The sequence below is a fragment of the Alexandromys fortis genome, unplaced genomic scaffold (assembly GCF_014885135.2).
Source record: "Alexandromys fortis isolate MF-2015 unplaced genomic scaffold, M_Fortis_MF-2015_v1.1 scaffold_433, whole genome shotgun sequence".
In the NCBI taxonomy this organism is placed as follows: domain Eukaryota; kingdom Metazoa; phylum Chordata; class Mammalia; order Rodentia; family Cricetidae; genus Alexandromys; species Alexandromys fortis.
Genome location: NW_026068300.1, coordinates 152,149 through 177,395, shown reverse-complemented (window position 1 = coordinate 177,395; position 25,247 = coordinate 152,149). Strand labels below are relative to the sequence as shown.

The 25,247-nt window shown below is 35.4% G+C and overlaps 1 protein-coding gene across 1 annotated transcript in view; it reads right to left on the bottom strand.

Annotated features, from left to right (window-relative positions):
- The window catches only part of LOC126495002 (vomeronasal type-2 receptor 116-like), a 35,947-nt gene extending 12,768 nt beyond the window's left edge, over positions 1 to 23,179 (bottom strand). The window contains exons 1-5 of the mRNA XM_050132620.1: positions 22,983 to 23,179; positions 11,300 to 11,541; positions 10,202 to 11,001; positions 8,669 to 8,896; positions 4,582 to 4,705 (exon numbers count right to left, since the gene is read on the bottom strand). Of these exons, the coding sequence (XP_049988577.1) occupies positions 4,582 to 4,705; positions 8,669 to 8,896; positions 10,202 to 11,001; positions 11,300 to 11,541; positions 22,983 to 23,179 (1,591 nt within the window). The remainder of the gene's footprint in view (positions 1 to 4,581; positions 4,706 to 8,668; positions 8,897 to 10,201; positions 11,002 to 11,299; positions 11,542 to 22,982) is intronic.
- Between the last annotated feature and the right edge of the window lie 2,068 nt (positions 23,180 to 25,247).

The window sequence follows — 25,247 nt, the reverse complement described above, 5'->3', positions numbered from 1 at the left end:
AAAAACATATATAGATCCACCGGGAAAGTGGAAACAGACAAGATTGTTTGACAAAATTGGGAGTATGGGGGTTGGGGGAGAAGGGAGGGTGGAATGGGAAGAGGAAGGGAGAAGAGGGGGAGTTAGGAGAACTTGAGGGAATGGGATCATTGAGAAAAAGGAAGGACAGAGAAGTGAGAAAGAAAAGAGATATCTTAATTGAGGGAGCCATTGTAGTGTTATCGAGAAACCTGACTCTAGAGAAATTCCCAGGAATCCACAAGGATGACTCCAGCTAAGACCCTAAGCAATATAGGAGAGAGGGTCCAATCTTGACTTGGCATGTAGTCAGACTGATGAATATATTAAATATCACCATAGAACCTTCATCTAGCAACTGATGGAAACAGAGGCAGAGACCTACATCAGAGCACTGGACTGAGCTCCCAAGGTCCAGTTGAAGAGGAGAATGTATGGGAATATGAGAAAAGAGGCCATGACCATGACAATGATGGGTACACCCACTGAAACAGTTTGAGTTAATGAGAACTCACCTACTACAGCCACACCTACTACAGCCAGACTGAGAAGGAACAAGCATAGGAACAAACTAGTCCCTCTGAATGTGGTTGACAGTTGCATGGCTGGGGAAAAAGGAGGGGCCACTTGCAGTGGTATCAGGATTTATTTCTACTGCACTTATTGGCTTTTTGGTTACCTATTCTTGTTAGATGATACCTTGATCAGCCTAGATATAGTTGGGGGAGCCTTGGTCCTTCTGTAAACATTGTGCCTTACCTTTTCTGAGAACTGGATGGTAGTGGGGTGGGAGGGTATGTAGAGGAAATGGTAGGAGGAGAGGGAGTGGGATCATGTATTGGTATGCATAATGAAAAAAGAAAGTTTGTTTTTTAAAAAAAAGTTGTATGTGTGAATGCATAGAAATCAGAACACAAGCCCTTTCTACTTATGGATCCTGGGGAGAAGTTTATTTTCATCTTTAGTAGCAAGAAATTTAACTTTTGTACCATCTTACAAACCCTAAATGACCTTAAAGGGCTTATATTTTATAGAATGACAGGCAATAGGAGAGAAAAATCTATCTAGTTGCCAACTATGAATTATATAACCAATTCTAAACAAATAATCATTTGACTAATATGAACTATGTAATGAAAACACCATTTAGATAAGTGTGGCTAGTTGCTTTCATAGGAAACCATCTTAATCTTCTACTATTTGACATTATTAACCATGTGCTGTATGTAAAAATACTTTTTATAGAACCCCATATTGTCTACATTATGTGCCAATACGAATCCACCCTTCTTTAGTTTTCAAATCTCATTTTTTTTCTTTGAAAAATTGGACTAGGCCCAAGCCAGCAACCTCAGCGGGAGCAGGCCCAAGCAACTGACCTCTACAGGACCAAGCACAAATGACAATTAGGAATACAGAGTGACCATGGGGAGACCCAATTGACCTCTGGAACACTGAGAAACTTCCTGAGTAACTCCAACTGTCACCCTTACTACATCACAAGGATCAACCATCTGGGCCTTGAATCTACTGGTACCTGGAAGATTGATCACTAGAAACACAGCCAGAACTACATCAATCAGAGGAAAAGATTGGTAGGCAAGTTAAGAACACACAACACCACAAAGAGCAATATGACACCAACAAAAAGTAGTGGCTCTAACACCAAGACTTGAACACACCAATATAGATGAAACAGAAGAAAATGACCCAATATATAGCTTTAGGAGAATGTTTGAGGCCATTAAAGAGGAAATAAAATGTTTGCTTTAAAAATGGAGGAAAAGACATACAAAAGTTAGAACAAATCTGCAAATTCTAATAAAACCAAGGAATAACAATTAAAAAATTAAAGAAATTATTCAAGACTTGAAAACTAAAATGGAGACAATAAAGAAAACACAAACAGGGAATTCTGGATATGGAAAATATGTGAAATGATCAAGAATCACAAATGCAAGCATAAACAGCAGAATACAAGAGATGGAAGAGAGAAATCTCAAGTGCTGAAGATATAATAGATGAAATAGACTCATTGGTCAAAGAAAACATTTAATTTAACAAAAGCTTAACGTAAAATATCCAGGAAACATGGGACATGACAAAAAGACCAAACCTAAGAATAATAAAAATAGAAGAAAGAGAAGTCCAACTTAAAAACACAAAGAATATATTCCATAAAATCATAGAAGGAAACTTTTCCAACCTAAAGAAAGGTGTGCATATGAAGATAAATGAGCTTATAGAACACCAAATAGACTAGACTAAAAAGTCCCCTCACCATATAATAATCAAAGCACTACACATCCAGAATAAAGAAATAATATTTAATATTAAGAACTTCAAAGAAAAGGTCAAATATAAAGGTAGATTTATCAGAATGACCCCTGATTTCCCTATGGAAACAATGAAAGCCAGATGGTCTCAGTCAAACATTATGCAGATATTAAGACCTTATGACCATGGATGCCAGTCCAGACTACTATACCCAGCAAAACTTTCAACCACCATAGATGGACAAAACAAAAAATTCCCTAACAGAATCAGATTTAAATAATACCTAGCCATAATCTCAGCCCTACATAAAGTACTAGAAGGAAAACTCCAGCACAAGGAAGTTACTTACATCTACAAAAACACAGACCATAGATGATCTCACAACAACAAATTCCAAAGAATGGAAAAACACATACAATAACATAAATGGGCAGAAACTCAAATTAATCACACTTACGTCAGAAAACAGACAAGGTTGTACACTCTCTCCATATCTATTCAATAGAGTACTTGAGGTTTTAGCAAGAACACTGAGACAACAGAAAGAATTCAAGGTGATACAAATTGAAAAAGAAGTGGTGAAAGGCTAACTATTAAATGATAATATCATAGTTTACATAAGTGATCACAAAAAGTCTATCAAGGAAATTCTACAACTCAGAAACACCTTCAGTAATCTAGCAGGATACAAGATTAACATGGATATATCAGTAGCAGTCTTTACACAGATGATAAAGGGGCTGATAAAAAAATTAGAGAAACAATCCTTCACAATAACCACAAATAACGTAAAATATCTTGGAGTAACTGTAACCAAACAAGTGGAAGATCTGAATGACAAGAACTTTAAATCTTTGAAGAAAGAAATTGAGGAAGACACCAGAAAATGAAAAGATTTCCCATGATCTTGGGTAAGTAGAATTAACATAGTAAAAATGACAATCTTACAAAAAGCAATCTACAGATTCAGTGCAATGCCTTTCAAAATCCCAGCAGAATTCTTCACAGACCTTGAAAGAACTCAACTTCATATCATGAAACAAAAAACCCAGAATAGCAAAAACAATCCTGTACAATAAAGGAACTTTTGGGGGCATCACAGTCCCTGACTTCAAACTCTCCTACAGAGCTACAGTAATGAAAACAGCCTGGTATTGGCATAATAACTTACAGGAGGACCAATGGAACTGAATCAAAGACCAAGATATCAATCCGTGAACACTTGATTTTTGACAAAGAAGCAATATATATATATATAATGGAAAAAAGAATGTATATTCAACAAATGGTGCTGGCATAACTGGATATAAACATGTAGAAGAATGAAAATATATCCACATGTATCACCATGCACAAAACTCAAGTCCAAATAGATCAAAGACCTCAACATAAAACCCACCACACTGAACCTCAAAGAGCAGTATGTGGGAAGTACAGTTTCACACATTAGCAAGAGACTACTTTTTAAATATAACACCAGTAGCACACACACACTGAGAGAAACAATGTTTAGGGACCTCCTAAAACTGAGAAGCTTCTATAATGGAAAGGGCATGGTCAACAAGACAAAATGACAACCTACAGAATTGGAAAAGATCTTCACCAACCCCATATTGGGCAGAAGGCTAATTTCCAAAATATTCAAAGAACTCAAGAAATTTGCCATCAAAAAAAAAAAATAATGCAATAAAAATTGGGTACAGACCTAAACAGAGAACTCTCAACAGATAAATCTAAAATGGCTGAAAGACCCTTAAGGAAATGCTCAGCATCCTCAGGCCTCAGAGAAATGGAAATCAAAACAACTCTGAGATTCCATCTTGTACCTGTAAGAATGGCCAAGATCAAAGACAATGATGACACCTTAGACAACAAAGAGGACCCTAAAGGAGATATACATACATCTAATCTACATAGAAAATAGAAAAGGATAAAATCCCCTGAGTAAATTGGCAGTGTGGGGATCATGGAAGACCTTGTATACAAGGTCTTTAATTCGCTCATACTGTACTTTGATTACCAAAACAGTTTCATTGAGGAAAGGAAGCCTACCGTGTATTTACAATGAGTTGAAGATGTATGCTGTGATGTGTTACTTAAAGTAAAAGTGTATGACATAATGTGCTACTTAAATTAAAATTGTTAATGATTATAGTTCTATAAAACTAACAGAGGATAGTCATATATTTTATTTCTGCAGTGACTTTTTAAGTTCATTTGCTCAACCCTGTGTATTTCACAGAGGATGATGTATGTGAAGGATTTATCTCAGCAGCAAGCACTCACTTGTTTCATTAGAAACTTCATTTTGTGGGCAGGGACTGCAATCAAAACAGCAGGCTGCCATTCCCTGCTGCCAGATTTTTCTGAATCCAGGACCACAATCAGCACTGCACACAGAGTGTGGCATCTGAAGAAAATAAGACACAAGTTGGTATCAGTTTTATCTACTCCTTCTATAACTATATTATTTTGTCATGCTGTAATATCAATAAACTTATTTAATATACACAAAAAGAGTGACCAGATTAAACTTAATATATTTTATAATGCCAATCATATGATTGTATAGACGTAAACTGATGTAAAGTTGAATAGCTTCCCAATCCTAGAAATTTAGAAAGAAGAATATGGTGGGTTTTTTTTTTTTTGCTGTAGGCAAACATTTTATAGCTTGCAAACTGATTTTTATACTTAATTTTCATCACCTTGACACAAAGTACATTAAAAAGTTAAAAGGAAAATTAACTAAAGTATTTCTCTCTATTAAACTAGCCTGTTGTCAAAATACTTAAGCATTTTATTAGTGGGTCATTGATGTAGGAGTGGCCAACTCATTGTTGTCAGTGCTATCCCTGGGCAGGGCTGTATGAGAACTAAAGCAAAGAAAGACAGTAAGCAGTGTTCCTTCAGGGTGATTTAGGAGCAATCTCTAGATTCCTGTTATGTCATCCCTTTCCTGTAGCTCATGAGTCAAATCAAACCTCCTCCTCAATTTGATTATGGTCAGTGTTTGATCACAGTAATAGCACAAAAAGCTAGGATGAACGGACATCTGAAACAGGGGGAATATCTCTTCAAATGTCAGATAGAACACATAAACTCCAAAAATACCACTGCAAAGCATGACAAACAAAATATTAAAAAAAAAAACAGCTAAGTAGGAAGAGCATGGTGCAATTGTGGTGAGGAAGTGTTGAACTGATGTGTATTGAGCTGAAAGTTGGGGTGTTTCCTGACATCAATGTGCTTTAGAAAGACTGCAAATACTTGGGGAACATGAAGAAAAGTTAGGTTTATTTTAAAGTTAATTGAAGAATTTTTTAAAGTTTAAAATAAAAAAGCTTTTTATAATCAAAATCCTCAGGATAGTGATCTATATACAGCTTTAGATTGCTTCTGATTTTTGGGCGCTCACTCTGCATTCTTCAGTATTTATTTCTGTGTCAAAAATCAGTGTCTCCTGGAGTAGGAACTCCTCCAGCCAGTAACCTTTAAGTTATCGACCAACTTGGGTGTGGCCTTTTATACTATAAATGTTGATATAAAACAAGTGCTTCCTCTCTTCTCACTGCTAGATTTGGTTCCTGTTCTTCTTTCCTGCAGAGGGCTGTTATCTGTGAGTCTACTTCTAAATAAATAATCCTTTATTATACTCAATTCTGAGCTAGTGTGGGATTTCCTTCTAGCATCCATCTTTATTCTATTATACATGGGCTCTTATATTTATTCCACAATATAATTAACTACAAATCTTCTCTTTGTATTCTTTTCTTGAAATGGGGTCTCTAAAGATAGTGTTACTAGACCTCAAATCCCTAAATAAAGATTTTGAGTCTTTTATTACACAGAGATCTGCCTTGCATGCCTCCTGAATGCTGGAATTGAATGTTTATACTAACAGATGGTACATTTCTTCCCTTCTTTATTGTATTTAATGCTTAGCATTTTGTTTTTGTACTTAGTAAGATATTAAAGATTCTTTTATAAAAGAATAGAGAAATTTATATCATTTTTCAACTTCTGCTCATTTCTCTTGAACCATAGTCTCTATATGCAACCCTAAATCACTTGGACTTGCTATGCAGGCCAGACTGTCCAAAAGAAACAGGATTTTGTCTACTTCTGTCTCCCAATAGTTTTACTTAAAGATATTTACCACCACATGTTGTGCAAGAAGGCCTGCTAGCTTACACCCAAAATAACTACATAGAAATTATATTAATTAAATTTCTGACTGGCCCATTAGTTCTAGCCTCTTATTGGCTAACTCTCACATCTTGATTAACCCATTTCTATTAAATCTGTGTATTACCATGTGACTGTGGCTACCAGCAAGATTCTAACCTATGTTCATCTCAGGCTGGAGATTCATGGCATCTCCATGGCGGTTCTCCATCTGACTCTGCTTTCTTATTCCCAGAATTCAGTTTTTTCTACTCTGCTTACCTAAGTGCTTCCCTTTCAAAAGGCCAAGGCAGTTTTTTTTTTATTCAACCAATGAAAGCAGCATACAAACAGAAGGACCTTCTATACCAACCACATACACATGCCTCACTTATGCTTTTATTGGAAATTCTTTCTGTTTCTCTTCATGTAGCACAATCTAGTAAATATGATTGCCATATGAAAAAACTTTTTAATATGATCAGGCTGGAAAAAAAATCAGTAACTACAAAAAAGAAAACATTATTAAATCAAGATGTGTTCCTTCTATTGTGTCAGGATTTTGTTTGTTTTAAATTTTAACTCTGAATGAATGTTGAATGCTGTCAAGAGTACTTTCTGTACATATTTGGATAATTATGCAGTCTTATACATCTGTATATTTCTGTGCCACATTTACTTAACTTATTTGCGTATTTTGAACCATCTTTGTAACCCTTGAATGAAGTTACGTTTATCATTGCAACAGATCTTTTTGTTGTGTTGTTGAGCTACATCTTTTAGTCTTTAGTTGAGAATTTCCAATCCATTCCTATCAAAGTGTTTAGTCTCTCATTTTTATATTGTGTTCAATTTCCACAAAATCCCTTTCTATCATATTTATAGAAGATATCTTCATGTTTGCAACTGGCATTTGTTTTAGGAGGCCAAAATTAATGTTGATTCTTTTAAACCAATCTTTTTGCTTGCTTACTATGATTAGAGAATGTGAAGGTTAACATTTGTTTTTGAGAACTATTTGGTAAGAGCACACTTGAAAAATAATTTCTGCTCCCTTAATGGATATATAGTTCAATAACTACACACTCAGGGAGTAAATATCCTCCTTACTTTAAGGAAGAATATTTTTGTAGAATTTATACTGTCTTGGATACCTGAGACATAATTTTAAATTAAGCCTGAAGACTTTTCTGAACCTAACACCTTGATATTTCAAGTCACTTTATACTGGAGAAACTTGAATTGGATACCTTAAGACCTGTCACATAAGAATTCACAATTATAACAATTCTTAGACCCATAATGGAAGTCATTATTTATAAATGTTCAAGAGCCATTTCTTTTACTAACAATATGTTCTTCCCACACAGATAAGGGAACTAGACTCATACTTCTTTGTGTGAGTGAAAATATAAAAGAATTTATGGGATCAAGTAAAGTTCCTCTAATGAGTAATTTCCTTAACAGGATATAACAGGATATATTTCAGTGTTGGAGAAATGGTAGAGCTGTAAATAACAATTGCTGCTCATGTCTAAGGCCCTGGTTTGGTTTTTAGTTTGCCACTGAGCTGTCTCCATGTCTCAGTTATCCAGATCATTGTGTTGGCATTCATATGTACCACATATAGCAGTTTTGCACAGACATTTGTACACACAAAACACCCAAACCTACTTAAAAGAAAAATGAGAGAAAGAACAAAATTATAATTCATAGGTTATCTAAAGGGGTCATACAAATGTCATCTTACTGTACTGTTAGAGATGTTGGCAATTTAACCTGTTGGTAAAAATACTTAAAGCAAATTATATAATAAAAAATTAATGATTTGCATGTGTTTTCTTTTCTCCCTCTTAACAATTATCATAGTCTTTCAGTATCTTTATTAAAGGCTTAACAGAAAAGATAAAAATCACTATGTGTTAATTAGAATGGCCACAAGAGAATATGGCTCACTTTACAGGACATAATATAGAACAGTGGTAAAAAGAAGTTTATTCCAAAATAAATATATTCTGGAATAATAAGAATTTACTGTATGCATGTCTGAAATCCTCTAATAATTGAAAACACCTCAAATCAAAAAGTAAACATTCCCTATTTTAAAATCTATTTCTTTGCACTAGGTTACAAATTAGGCACACATGGACCCATTGACAATGTTACTACTGTACAATGGAAATGAATACAGTTAGGTCAGACCCACCTGTCTACTTCCTGTTGACTGCTCTATCATGTCTTCATATAAATGCAGCTGTTTACCATGTGGAAAATATGTGCTAAACTCTCCTATCTTTATCTTAAGTCCAAGATCATATGGAAAATTCCAAATCTGAAAAATGTCATACTCTTCCTGAAGTTTTTCTTTCTGGTTCATATTCACTCTGTCCCCAACTGGATTAGTGAAGCTTGTTTTCCTCAGAAAGGAGTGCAGCTGAAAGAGACACACCATTCTATACTGTGTGTGTGCCCTTTCTTGAAGTCAGAAAATGTATTCTGAGTTCATCTTAAAGTCAACATTATTGAAGTTTTCCAGGGAACAAACATCAATAAATCAAGTGCACCAATAAAATTATCATAAAGTTCCTAGAATTTAAGTTAATTCATGGGAAACTACCAAACAAAAACACAGACATATATGCAGACACCAAACATTGATATGAAAATACACACAGAGAGTGAGCGAGACATACAGAAGACTCACATCCATATAGACATACATAATAAAACTGCATTTCATATACACATTTAAGCGTTGACACCTGCATGTAAATAAAGTCACACATAGACATATGCACCAAAATAGATATACAGAAACAGAAACCTGCAAAAACACATACACAATCCAATACACACATGTACACACTCATGGACAAATACACACAGAAAGATATACACAGATAGAAAGACCCACACAGAGATATTGACATAGACAGAATTATGCTCATATCCCAAGATAAATTTACAGAAAGACAGACAGATACACACGCATACACACACAGTGAGAAAGAAACAGATATATACACATGTGCATGCAATACACAACACACAGATAGATAAAAGTAAACACATGCACTCAAAAACAAACAAGAAAATATTTACAGAAACAAACACCCATACAGAAAGACACTGGCAAAAGATAAATTTATACTAGGTAACACAGAGCGATAGATATGAAGATAGACAAGAATACATATGTACAGAGCAACACAGATATACACACAGATACACAGAAACACACACACAGTGAGAACCATCCATTCACATTCAGAGATACACATGGATGTCCTGAACTGAAGAATAAGTACTCTTTAATATGTAACTACTCTCACTCAGAAGGTGAAATGAGATCGGCAGAGCCTAACACAGGAATAAAGCAGTTCAGAAAACTTACAAAAACCATCTCACACACTTATTACCACAATAAACGAGCAAGGATCCATTTTCTCATCATGGACAGGATTAATGAGGAAGAACTGTTAAATTTACAGTATTAGAACAGGTGTCATGATATTCAGGTGCTCTGTAACAAAAATAAGTCATCTCGCTTGATAAATTGTTTCTTTCACACCATTGTTTTTGCATTAATATTCATACCAACCTCTAAATTTACATTATTACCAGAAAATATTCAAGAATCTTTATATCTTATAAAATATTTTTAATCAAGTAAATTTGGGCATTTGACAGATGCTTAAAGACTATGACATCAAATTTCATCCAAAAGAAGAAACATTACCTTCAAACAATGAGCATAATATCCTTTCCAATTATCCGCTTGTTGAAGAAACATCTCATGGAGGGCATGGGCCACAGCATACACTGCATTATATATGTCATAACTGTCATCACTAAAGGCCATGTCCAAAGTCTGTACCTTTAGCCATTGCAGTGAGGCATTGGATAAACAATTCCTCAAGGTCTTACACTTAGAATCTGAGAGTTCGCAGTTCAAGTTCATCCACTCCAGACTTGCCAGGTATTCATCTGTGTATTTGAGAGGGTTCAATGTCTGGACAAAAATTTTAAAGCTAGAAATCTCAGCATGGTGGTGTGCAAAAGCTAGTGTACCATGGGATGAATTAAGTTGAAAGCCTTTCTTACTTGTGATGACATCCCACTGTGAGGTGGTGACCCATATTCTCTGTATACCTAGAGATTGCCACCTTCTAAAGCTCACAGCTAGAGTACTGTCTGTGTCACCATAAATGATAACCACATTTGTGGATGATGTCATGATTTGGTTATAATAAACTTCAGCTCTTGACAGGAATAAATTCATTTCGACTGGAATCATATTCACAAAGGCAAAGCAAACTGTATTTTTTTCCATCTCTTTCCTCAAGTGTGAGAGAAATTGAATACCCTGATCATTGTCTGAGATGGCCAGTCCAATCCAGTTCCAGTTGAATTGAAGCATCAATGACACCATGGCAATGGCTAGAGATGTGTCTTTAGGGGCCATCTGATACAGAGAGGGAAATTGTTCATGATTGCTCAGGATGGCATGGAAAGGTCCATAGGTAAGGTGAAGGACCTAGGGCACAGGAAGCAACATGAGATAGCATGCACTTTTAAGAGCTTACAAACACACTTTCAGCAAAGAGTTTCTTAAAACCCTATTACCTGTTATTTCTTCCCTCATCAACAAGTCTCTGAATAGTAACCTTGAACTACACTGTTTAACAAAAGTATGAAGCTAGTATCCTCCTCACAATCTTCTTAGCATCTAGGAATTGTAACAATGAAATCAGAATTTCTTGCAAACCTGCAATACAAAATCTCACCTGTAAAGATCTGTAGAAGTTTAGGACTGTGCCTTACATCGCAGATGTTGCCCAGTCTGGTCCTGAAAGCATTATTATACACACAGGCTCTTTTTGACAGGAATAATTAGGAAGAATATCAGGAGTTTCTTCATAAATATGCACAAGACTGTTTAAATGTGACACAGGCTTACAACCACCTTCTTGAAAATCAAATACTAATGATGTGTTTGATAAAAGACCAGGGTTCCTATTGACTTCATCCATGGAAAAAGCTAAGGCCAATGCAAACTGGTTGTGTTCAGCTGTTGTGCTATAAAAGGGTATGAAAATAAGTATAGACAGAGATCTACAGATGATTCCAAGTAGTAAAAAAAAAAAAAAGAACTATCCTGAGCTGGACAGTATTCCCAATCACGCCCAAATACTAAAACACATTGCCTATGCTGTGAGATTGGAATGACATAAGAAGCTGCAAGCTTGCAAAAACTTTCAAAGCTCATCACAATGCATATGCCACAAGTAAGATGGATCATTTGCATCTTCCAAATAATGTGTTGTCTATTTCTGGTATTTGAGTGCTTACACTAAAGATAAAGACAATGGCAGAGGTTTTGACCAAACAGTAAAATTACTTATGTATTCATTTTGAAATCATTGAACAATATGAAAAATTCATGCGAAATGTGAGCTAATAGGTATTTCTTATGAAATTATCTGAATTGGCTAAGGCAGTCAAATAATGCCTGAGGAGCACACAATGGTCTAGGCAACATTTGACTCTGGTGCTTTCAATTCTTCATAATCAATGGGCTTTATAGTTAACACATACCCTCATATGTTGTTCTTTTTTCACTCTGGTTCATCTAATACAGGTGTAAAATATTTCTAAAGATTTATTTTTAAATAAATTCAAATACCAGAGATGTGTTTAGTGAAGTTGTATGTATGTGTTCACCAATGTGTATCAACAGGATTAATGCTTATAAAGTACATAAACAGGAAATAGATTTCAAAGTTTCAAATGTTACTTTGCTTTTTCTATGGACTAGACTGGCCTCAAATGTACAGAAATACACCAGTTCCAGGTTCTTACTGTAGAGATTAAAGCCATTTGCTAACTCTCCAATATTGTTCACCTATTTTATAATTATACAGACATGTTATATATTCATACTGCGTATATCTTACCAACATACTTTTTCTTCTACAAAACAGCTTTGACTACCTTTCCAGTTATACTAACACAAAAATAGCATCCTAAATAAATTTGTATATACCTGTATAACATCTTTGTAAAAGTAAGAAAAATGTTTTTAAGGAAGTTTTGTAATAAAAAAAAACGGGTAACAAGTAACTTGGGAGTGAATAATACCAATTTGGTTTTATGTTTTGGAAAGAATAACAACTTCTGTCTCTTTCTATTTATTTCATATTATCTGACCAGTAACTATCAATCATACCTCTTCATTCTGAATGATTCACTCAGAGTTAAATATAGTATGTTTCCTACCTTGAAACTGTACCACTCTGGTGTCTCTATGTATTTACTTGTACATTTTAAAAATAAAAATAATTTTAGAATATTCGTTATTATCACACAGAAAATGCACCATTTAAAATTTTAGAAAAACACAACAAGAATTTTTGAATAGAGCTTGTGAAGCTCAAAAACTAATTCCTGCACACTAAACATTAGGAAGTATCCATCGCTTGTATACTTAGAGTGACCCAGTGAACTAAAGTGTTATGTTTGATAACAGCTCTCAACAATCCACAAAATCAAAATGTCTTACAGTGTTCACATTCATAAAATATGCAGTTATAACTATTAAAATTTATCAAAGCAAAAATAAGAGGTAAATGGGTTATAAGTGTTAGAAAATAAAAAAGATACAAAGAGAGAAGACATATGTTTCTTAACTAATGACAAAAAAGAGTTAGCAGGTAACTCCTCTCTTTCCATTCTCAAGTGTTGCCAAGTATCACATGCCACAGGTGTCACTTAGCCAAGTGACAAGGGATGTTACAGCCTTATTTTTCAAAAAATCCAAACATATCTTTTAGTCAATTCAAAGAATTCAAACATATCTCTCTTTAGTAAAGAATAAATAATAATGCCTTGTTTACTGAAGAAAGAGTGAAGAAATGGAATTTGAAATCAAAGGAGAGTGATTGTACTTGTGTAAAAGTGATGTGTGGACATATGGTCTTCACAATGGGCTGGTCTATTTCCATTCTCAATGCAGCTTTAGAAGACATTGTGTGATCACGTGCAGAGCATCTAAGAGAATTACTGTATATCTATGTGAAAATTTTCTGCAGCTAGCTGTGCCACAAATATTAGTTGAGCTAAAGCATCCATTAAGACCTACATATTAATGTATGTTCATCAGCTTATTGTACTCTATGGCCATTTACTTGTACCCACTTATGATGATGCTAAATGACACAGAATGGGGTTTCCTTTGACAAGTCAACACCTACTACTGTGCTATGAAAGCTGTAAAGAAGAGGGTTATATATGATGGAACAAGGAAGAGTCCATTCTTCACTCAACTTCCAGTTGTGTAATTTGGAGATGTAAAATACACTTGATGTATGTTTACAACATAGGCGGTATCACAGTCCCATGATGCAACTTGGTAAGCACTGTAAAAAGCATCAGATTATTTTTATTCTAATTTTTACTTAGTTTTTGCTTATTGCCTGTTCAGAAAAGTTTTACTGTTGCCACATGTGTTTTGAACATTATGGAACCTTTCTCTGGGTTAATTAACAATTAATTGACAAATGAATAAATCACCAAAGATAAAATATCAGTGACAGAACAAGTTAATTATTCAAATCAATTCTACATTGGTTTACCAAGTATCTACCTGGGAACATGGCTGCCAACATGAGTCCAGGTAGGACACTTTCATATTGAACTCTGCAAATCTCTCAGTCTTTCAGTGCCAGCTCATTCTGTCGTCTGTTTTTTTATCCCCCTTTCTACATTGTCCCAGTCCCCACTTCAGCAGAGTCTCCTATCTCTGCCAGAGACCACAGTGGCCTTTAGAATTCTAGGTAGACCATCCAACCTTGAACCTCCAGCACTGTCCATGTCCCATCACTATTATTCCTCATCTCCAGCCTTCCAGATCACAGGTGCTCCAGCTGAACAACACTGTAAGAGATTCATTATCGACCAGCAAATACACAGGACTGTTAGAGGTTGACATTGGGGGCCTAACTTTATTGTATACCACATTTTGGTGCCTCCCACTATATCCACAATCCCAAACACCTATGCATTGAAGTACTCCAGCCACAACATAGGGAGAGTCCCACTGGTGGAATAGTGACCAATCTGGCCACCAGACATTTATCCACCAACTTAAGTGGAGATGCCATAAAGATTCTCAGGGCTCACTGGTCAGGTGACAAAAGAGAAAACAGAAACAAAAGAAGAAAGCACATATCCAAAGAAGATAAATTAATAAATAATCACTTAGGCCTCTAATAACAAAAAAACTCAGATGCCTAAACATCAGTGTAAATATACATTCAACAAGAGCTGGGGCAATACATCCCTGCCAAAGCTAGCTATCTTACTAAGCAAACACAACTGTTCCAGCACAGCTGAAGCACCTTATGACAAACTTTATGCAGATAATTAAGGCCTTTAAAGAGGAAATTAATTAATCTCTGAGAGAAATTGAAGAAAGTACAAACAAAAAATGTAGAAAATAAATAAATCCCTTAAAGAAAGCAAAGAAAAAACAATCAGTTGAAAGAAATGAATAAAACTGTTCAAGAACTAAAAAGGTAATAGAAACAATATAGCAAACACAAAATGAGGTAATTTTAGAAATGGAAAATCTAGGTAAGCAAACAGGAACTACAGACACAAGCATCAGTGCTGCAGGAACTCCTTCTGCTCCTTCAGCCAATAGCCTTTAAAATACCAGCCCACTTGGGCGTGGTCTCTTTCACTTTAAAAAGCAGCAGTAGCCCTGCTGTCTCTCTCTCTCTTGCTTCTGGCTCTGCTTCTGATTGCTAGACTCCTTTCCTGTTTGTGCAGAGGGCTGTTGTCTAGGATGGTGATCTGTAAGTTTTTCCCTGTAAATAAATAACCCTTTTATTAATCATAATTCAAAACTGGTGTGGGATTATTTTGTGACTTACACCTTCATCTGGTGCCCAACATGGGGCTCAAACCCATGACCCATTGATATAAAGTGATTTCAGCTTCAAAACAAAAAGACACAGACTAAAGGAATGAATATGGAAAGAGTATCCATCCTTCTGGAAATGACAATAAATCCTCAGAATCAAAGATAGTTATATCTCAGAGTTAATAAATGGAAAATAATAAGAAAAATGACCTAGAAAACAAGAAACCAAAGCCTTCCCAACATCTAGAAAAATATACTTTAAGCCCAAATTAATCAAAGGAGATGATAAAGGATATTATATTTTCAACATAGGAGTAATCCATAAAGATAACATTTCATTCTTAACATCTGTGCTCTAAATGCAAGGGGTCTCATATTTGTAAAAGAAACATAACTAAGCTTAAATCATACATTGTCATTCAGGCCATCCAGACAAAAGCAAAAAAAAAATACACCAGATCACGGATTTCATTAATGAAAGGCCCTAACAAATATCTACAGAACACTGAACCCAAGCACAAATGAATATTTCCTCTTTTCCAGACCTCATGGAACTTTCTCCAAAACTGACTACATAATCAGTCACAAACCGTCTCAACAGATGCAAGAAAACTGTAATAACCCCATGAATCCGGTCAGACTATCACAGATTGAATGTTAATATCAATAATAAGAGAAAAACAGAAGCTTTCACACTTACAAAAAACAAGCAACTCTCAAATGATTTACTAGGGAATCAACACAAGAATAATGAAATTAAAGGCTTCTTAGAATTAAATAAGTATAATTAAAACATACTCCCAAATTTATGAGACAAAGTGACAACAGTTGTAAAAAAAAGTTTATTTATCAAAAAATAGGATTATTTTACAAAAAACTGGAAAGATCTCATACTAGCAGCTTAATACACACTTGAATACACTAGGACAACAAGAAGTAAGGACATTCAAGATGAGTAAACACAGGAAATAATCAACCTAATGTCTGTATACAATAAGAGAAATAAAAGAGAACAATAAAAAGAGTCAATGAAACTAAGAATTGGTTTTTTGAAAAAATCAACATGATAGACAAACACTTATCCAAACTAACTCAATGATAGAGAGTATATTCAAATTTACAAAATCAGAAGTTAAATTAGAGACATAAAAATGGACATCAAGGAAATATTAATAATCATCACATCATACTTTAAAAGCTTGCAATTAACAAAACTGGAAAATCTAAAAGAAATGGATAATTTCTCAATAGTTTTACCAACCTAAATCAAGATCAGATAAGCAACTGAAATACTACTATGATCCCTAAGGAGATACTAGCAGTCTTTAATAGTCTCCCAACCAAATAAAGCCCAAAAACCAGATGGTTTTAGGGCAGAATTCTACCAGATATTTCAGTATAAGCTAACACCAGGTTTCTTTAAATTATTTCACAAATTATAAGCAGAAATAATATTTCTAACTTCATTTTATGAAGCCATAGTCATCTGACATACAAACCACAAATAATTCAACTATGAAAAAATTACAAATGATTTCCCATTAGGAACACAAATATATAATTGAATAGAAGAAGACATTGAAAAGATCATCCATCCTGACCAAGTACATTTTTCCCCAGAGAGCAAGGGGTGGTTCACCATAAGAAAATCCATCAATAAGTACACCATATAAACAAACAAAAAGAAAAATACTACATGATAATCCCATTAGATGTTACAATACCTGTGACAAAATCAAGCAACCCTTCATGATAAAATATGAAAGTAGAAATACCAATGATATACCTTAACATAATAAAAGCAACTTACAGAAGTCCCAAGGTCAACATAAAACTAAATGGAAAGAAACTCACAACTTTCTCACTAAAATCTGGATCAGGTCAAGGCTGCCAATTGACTCTAAATCTATTCCATATAGTATTTGAAGATATACCAAGAGCAGTAAGACTGCTAAAAGAAGATCAAGAGATTACAAAATGAAAAGGAAGAACTTAATGTATAGGTATTTGCAGAAGTTATGATAGCATATATATGTGATTCTAAAAATTCTAGGACAGAATTTCTACAGATGATCAATACCTAAAATGGTACTAAACACACTGGTAGACCTCCTATAAACAAATGCCAACAAGACTAAGAAAAATAAAGGAAATGGCACCTTTTATGATAGTCAGAAATTTAGGATAGTCAAAAATATCTCTGGGTTACTCTATAACATAAGTGAAAGACTTACATTTATGATATTTTGGTTGCATTTAAAATATCAACTTATATTCAATGTGGCTGAGATTGACTATCTAGTTTGTGTTGAGTCAGAGATCATAGTTGGCTACTACCAGTTCAGAATTAAATATAAATATTTTGCAGAGATTCACCACTTATTCTCAAAAGGGGCAAGAAGAAATTTCCTAGCAGAATGTTTTCCCAGGAAGATAGTGGCCTTCCCCTCTCCCACCCAGGAGATTCCAAGCACAAGGTCACTTAGCTCAGCCCAGCCAGCTACCTGGTACAGGTTGATAAAGATGGCCTAACTCAAGAACAGTGGCCTTGATCTAAAAACAAGGAAAAAGCTGACTTAACAGAATGGAAGGGAGCAAAAGTCCATATTATGCTGATTAAACCTTGCTTATTACAGTCTGGGGCTCTGTGGTGGTCTCTCTCTGGGGGTCATAATCTGGGCACAACATATGGTGCATTGGCCAGGAACCCCAGAGATTCCACCAGGATGATGGAAGTCCGGAGGTTTATTTAGCATCTACCCGTGAGAGAGCGCTCTTTGTCTTTTGTCTCTTGTCTCTGTCTCTGTCATTTTGTCTTCTCTGTCTGACTTGGATGCTTTGGTTTTGTACCAGTCGACCGATTTGAGATTTTGGTATTGACAGGTTTTCTCTGAAGTGGACACACTTGTACAGAGACCCTGGAGAAGCAAGGGATGCCTTGTCTTCCATTTCCAGACAGGGGCCTTGCTGGCTCCGGGTCATTTCCAGACAGGGATGGGAATTCTCCCACTCCAGGGTCATTTCCAGACAGGGGCCTTGCTAGCTCCTGGTCATTTTCAGACAGGGAGTTTTGCTCCCCAGTCATTAGACAGTGTCTGGCATTCTACTGGCTCTGGGTCATTTGCAGCTACCTCAGAGACAGCTGTTTGGGTTTCTCCCACCACTAGAGAAAATGTCACTATGTGTATTGTCCCAGGAATTTGTCAAAGTCTTTTTATGTTATGTTATGGTAATTGTTTCTTTGTTTTCTTTCTTTCTGGACTTCTATCCTTGAGGCTCCTATGGAGCCCCAGCATCCCCCCCACATGCCGCCGTTAGGGATGGAGAGGAGAGAGGCAAAATCTTGGAGAGTGCCCGAAAGGAACTGGGAGCAGAGAGGGTAGGGAGTGCATGCCTGTGACTTGGAATGTCTTTAAGGCCACTATATTGGGTGCATGGTGATTCCCTGGAGTTCCAGAAAACTGTTGTCTCTTTGTTTATTATGTTTAAGACTGGACTGATGAGGACTAAAAAATAATAATAATAATAATAAGACAAAACTTAAATGTGATATTAAGATGGGATGATGATATTCATTTGCTTTGTAACATAATCAGTAATTTTCATTGTTGAATAGTTTCTTCTACTCCATTGCCTTTGCAGTAGGAATTTATACCAACATGTAGATTTATTTCCACAGCAAAACAAATGTTCAGAAATCCTTCTATTTGGTTAATATTTCTTAAAATACTAGATTTGGGCACATGAGATCCTCTTAAGAACTATGACATTGATGACACCAAATATCATCCAATAGAAGAAACACCATCTTCAAGTAGTTAATGTCATTTTTTTCTTATTGTTCTTTGACTGATAATCTTGGAGAAGATTCTCATGCATGGCATGGGCCACAACATACACAGCATGTTATTCATCATAACTTCCCTCAATAAATGCCATGTCAAAAGTCAAAAGGTTGTACCATTAGACATTCCAATGAAGAATTGAATGAGCAGTTCTTCAGTGTCTTACACTTAGAAACTGAGCCTTCTAAATTTATCCCTTAGCCTTGTCAGTATTGAGTCAGTATTGAGTATTTGAGATGGGTTAATGTCTGGACAAAATTTAAAACAAGAACTCTCAGCATGGTGAAGTGCAAAAGCTAGCATCCCAATGAATTAGCCAAGTGTGAAGTCTCTGTTACATGTAGTAATATCCCACTGTGAGGTGGTGAGGTGGTGGCCCATAGCTCTGTTTATCTAGTGATTCCAACATTTGGAAGCACATAGCCAAAGTACTGTCTGTGTCACCATAAATAATAACTACATTTGTTCATAATGTTATGATCTGATTATAATACACCTCAGGTCTTGACATATTTAAATATATTTTGACAGGAATAATATTTACAAAATCAAAGCTGACTACTTATTTTCCATCAATTGTTAGAGAAATTGAGTACCATCTTCATTGTCTAAGTTGGCCGGCCTAATACAGGTCCAGTGTCAGGGAAACATGATAGGACTAGAGTTAGAGATGTATCTGATAGAGAAAAGAAACTGACCACCATCACTCAGGATAGGATGAAAGGGTCCATAAGTAAGCTAAAGGATCCTGTGAGCAGGGAGCAGCAGGAAGCAGCATGTACTCCTAAGAGCTTATAAACACTGTTCTGCCAAGTGTTCTAGAAAACTCCGTTTCTTGTTACTTCTTTCCTCATCTGTTTCACAAAAGGAAATTCAGAAACTCCATCATGTCTCCTAATAACACAGTTTGACATATGGTGTGGTCATTATCTTCCTTATACACTTATTAACATTTGAGAATGGTATAAACAAAGACAGAATTTTTTTGCAAATCCCCCAAAATGTTCACATGCTTAGATTTTCAGAGGTTCATGACTAAACCAATTATGACAGATGTTGCCCAGTAAGGTAGTCTAAGAACCACAGTACACCTGATCTCATCATTAAGACAGAATTAGGGGGAGATTCATATTTTTTTCAGAAATATGAATGAGACTCTCTAATTGTGACATAATATTAAACTGCCCCTATTGGTAATTCAAATGCTAAAGACATATTTGGTAAAAGATCAGGATTCCTGATGACATCATCAGTGCAAAAAGCTAGTTCCAGGACAAACTGCTAGTTTTTATTTAGTGCTCTATAAAACGGAACAGTATTTATTATGGACAGAGATTTACAGATGATCATTTGTAGCCAGAACAAGGATTATCCTGTACTGCACAGTATTCCAAGCCTCCCTCAATGACTGAAACAAATGTTCTCTGTTGTGAGGTTGAGATGACAGAAGTTGCTGGAAGTTTGAAAATCTTTAAAAGTTCATGAGAATGCATCGCCCATAAATAAGATGAGCCCTCTACAGCTGTCAGTGGGAGGGCTGCCCATCTCTGGTTTTTGAGTGCTTGCACAGAAGGTAAATACAAGGGTACAGGGTTTAACAGTAAACGTGACCATATTTTCATTTTGAAATTATTGAACAATAAAAATATACATGCAATATCCTAGTCAAGATTATGGTAATTTTTATGAAACAAATTTAAGTGGATAAGGCATCTGAAGAATGGCTGGTAAGTGCACAGTGATGTTTTGGGCAACATTTGGCTCCTGAACTAATATATATTATATTTAGTAGACAACATATTTAACATATTCTTCATGCCAATCATAATATTAGTCTTTTTCTGGTTTATCTATTTAAGGTACAAACTGCTTTCTAAAAGATATATTTTTAAATAAATGTAAATACCAGGGTATGCTTGATAAATATATGTATATGTGTGTATTGGCATGAGAAATACTCATATAGGCCAAAAAAGGGCAATGGATTCCATGGTTTTGAATACCAGTTGGATTTAGATGAGACGAGCCTCAAATTTACAGTTATATACCTGCTTCATTCCATGAATGCAGAGAGATGAAGGACATGTATCCTAGTCCTGTTCATCCATTTAATATTTCCACAGCTATGTTCAATAAAATCACACCTGATACATCTGGCCAACATAAATTTTCCTGTATAGAGCACCTTCTGTCTACATTTCCAGTTACAAACCCGCAACACTGGCATGCAATTGAGAACTGTGTACATGTGGAAACTGCAGTGAGATTAGTTTGTGTCGGTATGAAATGTTTGTAAAATGAAATAATATAAAGTATACAATTTATGAAAAATATTTAAGAATTTTGATGATAAAAATGGTCAACAAATTAGTAAAAATAGAACATGACCATTTTGTATTTGTGTTTAAGGGAAGAATAATAACTACTATGTCTTCTTACAAATTACTTATCATCTGGATAATAAGCATCAACTCTAAACATATGCTCTCTTTCTAAAACATTCACTCAGCGTTAAATCCAATAATTTTCCCAATTAGTATTTTCACCACTGTGAATTTTTCCATACATTTTTGAATAAAACAATCTTAAAATATTGTTTATTATCATGTGTAAACTGTCTTTGAAATTTTCTGTAACACTCAACAGGAATTTGAGATTAGAATTTATGAAAGTCAAACACTAACTCCTGCCCATTAAACGTTAAGAAACATCAATGGCTTGAGCTGTTAGAGTGGCCTCGTAGTCTAAAGTACTATGTTTGAAAACAACTATCAGCAGTACATAAAATTGAATTGTGTACAGCACCCTAATTGTTAAAATACATAGATATAATCGGTAAAATTATTAAAACAGAAGCATAAGAATCAAATGTGGTACAAGTTTCAGAGAAAAATATGATTAGGTATTAATAGAAGATACACATACTTCTTAAATAGTTGCAAATGGGAGCTAGTAGGTAACAGTTCTTAGATGTTGTCAAGTATTTCATGCCACAGCTGTCACCACTATTATTTCATAGCCTCATATTTCATAGAAAGCAAATATATCATTTATACTCCATGCATTCCTTCTTTATTCTAAAGAAAGAGTGAAGAGCCATAATTTGAAAATAAAAGACAGTGGTTATGCATGAATATAAGTAAGATATGGAGAAACAGAAACACATATGAACTTCACAGTAGGTAGGACTCCTACTTTTAACCTTGATGCAACTATAGACGTCACAGGATGACCACATGCAGAACATCCGAGAGGGTAACTGAATACTTATGTAGAAACTCTCTAGAACTAGTTGTGCCACAAATATTAGTTGCCCTGGCATATGCATTACAAGCTGCTCTTGGTGGCCAAAGTATCATCACAGACTCTAATCAACAGCAATGTAGTTGTATCTATCTAGCATGTTATTCACTGACTTACGGAGTTTCTTTCGGTAAGATATCACTGACTAGCCTGCTGTGGAACCTGTCAAAAGAAGGGATACATGTGATAGACCATGTTATAGAGTCCCCCTTTCACTCAGATACTAGCCTTATCAGCAGCAAGGTGATTGGCAAAATAACAGAACACTGGGCAAATTAAAGGTAGGAAAAATAGCTTTGGGTCCCTAAAAGAATTTGTTGCTGTTTCCTAATGTGCATATTGGAATAACAAGGCAAAGAATTCAAAGCATTGCTCTGATTCTCATGTTCTGATCCCATGTGAAATATTTATGAGGACATTTACATACAAAATACAAAGGAACTTACTCTATATTCAGAATGTGGTTGAAATAATCTTTCTTCACAGGCCACTCAACTCCTATAAGGAAGAAGATACAACCTGTCACCATATCTCCATCCTTGTCTTTATTCTGCTTCATTCTCCAAAAGCACCTGGAATGAGTGAATCTAGATACAAGAAGTGGAATGTTCAGGAAAAAGAAGAGGAAAATCAAAGTGAACATCTTTGTCCTACTCAGAGCCTGGGCAGAGTATGTTGTGAAGTGCTCTTCAGATCAGCACATTATATGGTTACCCATATTTTCCCACCTGCTTTTATTTCTGCAGCCAAAGTAGAGGCTATTTGTGTATTCAATATTCCTTTATTTCCCAGGTGGTTCCTCACCTCTGAAGGAACCTTGGATACTCTCTTCCCTGGGGCTCTGCACCTGATAACCATGTGATTTATTCTGGTTAATAAATATGATATGAGGAGAGTTCAAGTAGTTTTATGATACCATTCATAGTTGTGGAAATTAAGGCTCCTTGGAGGATGCCAATTTGAGAAAATTAGTCCCAGGAATGGATGAACAATCTGTTTATGTCAATGTCTTTCTAAATGATGTCAGTGGATTTTGTTAGATGATCCATTTTGAGACATGCAGTAATGTTTCAGGAAGAACGCACGAAGTCAGAATTTCTATTTGCACATTGGGATTCTGTCGTGAGTCCCTGTCAGGGAAAATAGCTCTATGGTTATAGAAATTGAATTCCACATGCACAGTGGGAACCAATAATACACCAGTATCAGTTATAGAATATCTAACAATATCCTTTGTTCCTTTTGTCTTAAGAGTGAAAAATTAAGCCAAATTCCAAAATATACTGAATCCTCTGTTCTACAACCATCCAGACTATCACAGAGCCACTGTCGTTTACAGCATCACAAACTTTCTAAATATTCAACAAGATCCATAGAGATCCTGTATCCTACTTTTCAAAAACTTAACAATATCTCTTACTCCTCCTCCCAACCAATCACTATTAAAAAGAAGATGAGGTAAAATTTGATTTCTAAAAAAGTGTATCTCTTCCCAGCCTTAGTTCTCCTAGATCAGTTCTTTGTTTTGACCAATATACTCTACTTTATCTGTGATTTTTCTACAGTGTTTTTCTCATTTTAGGTTCCAGTTGTGGCTGTGAAGAAGTCTTGTTAAGAATCTACAAAACAAATAGAAACTGGTAGGTGACCCTGGGTTCAATATATAAATTCTTCTTACACCACTTTCCTATTCATCTATTTTGCTTCCATTCCAGACCACACATTGTCAGTGTGAAAGCATTTTGATGATTGTGAACTGTTGATGAATATGAACTGCGGAGAAAACACAACAAACACCAGGCCAGTCTTTTTGTACTTTGTAATAAGACTTAGCATTTGAGATGAGGCAAACAGGACTAGTGTTTTCATCTGGAAGTTACTGTACATCTTAAGATCAACATTTTAAAAGTGCTTGACCTCTGTTTTGGTGATTAACCATCCTGGAGGGATAAGGCATGGATATAGAGAAATGTGACAGGTAGTGTCTTTCATAAGTATACATAACAGAATAACCTTTTTATTCATGTATGATTTTTTTGCATCCTAACTCAGTTTCACCTCCCTTCTCTTTTCTCATCTTTCTCCCCACTTCCCATCTGCCTCTACTCTCCCCAATAGGCTCCTTCTCTATTACTTTTTTTTTGCTTTTAATAAAGGGTTCTTTATTCAGGGAGAGACTCACAGATCACAGTCCTTTGCATGAACAGGAAACAGGAACTGAATCTGGCAGTGGAGAGACAGAGAGACAGCACACGCACACACAAGCTTTATGGCTGCATTTATAGTATAAGGCCATGTCCAAGTGGGCTGGTATCTTAAACGCTATTCACTGTGTGTTCTTACAACACCTCCCACTAGATGGGATAATTATTGAAATATTTAGCATATGTTTCTTGTTTGATATTGTTTGTGCTGGTTGTAATTCTAATTTTTACACTTGATATTTGTTTTTATTGTATATAGTTTTGTATTGGGTTTAGAACTCTCCTTCTCTATTTCTATTCAGAAAATGTAAGCCCTACCATGAATATAAACATGAGATCACATTTTAAGTTGCAGTAAGATTAATCATCTTGTCTTGTATTAATGATGGTCAAGATGACCCAGTATAAAGAGTAGTGTCTCAAAGTCCTGTGAAGGAGTTTGAGAGAGCCCCTTTCCCAGAAAAAAAGAAGTTCAAATGGCCAAAAGACACGTAAGGTCATGCTCAA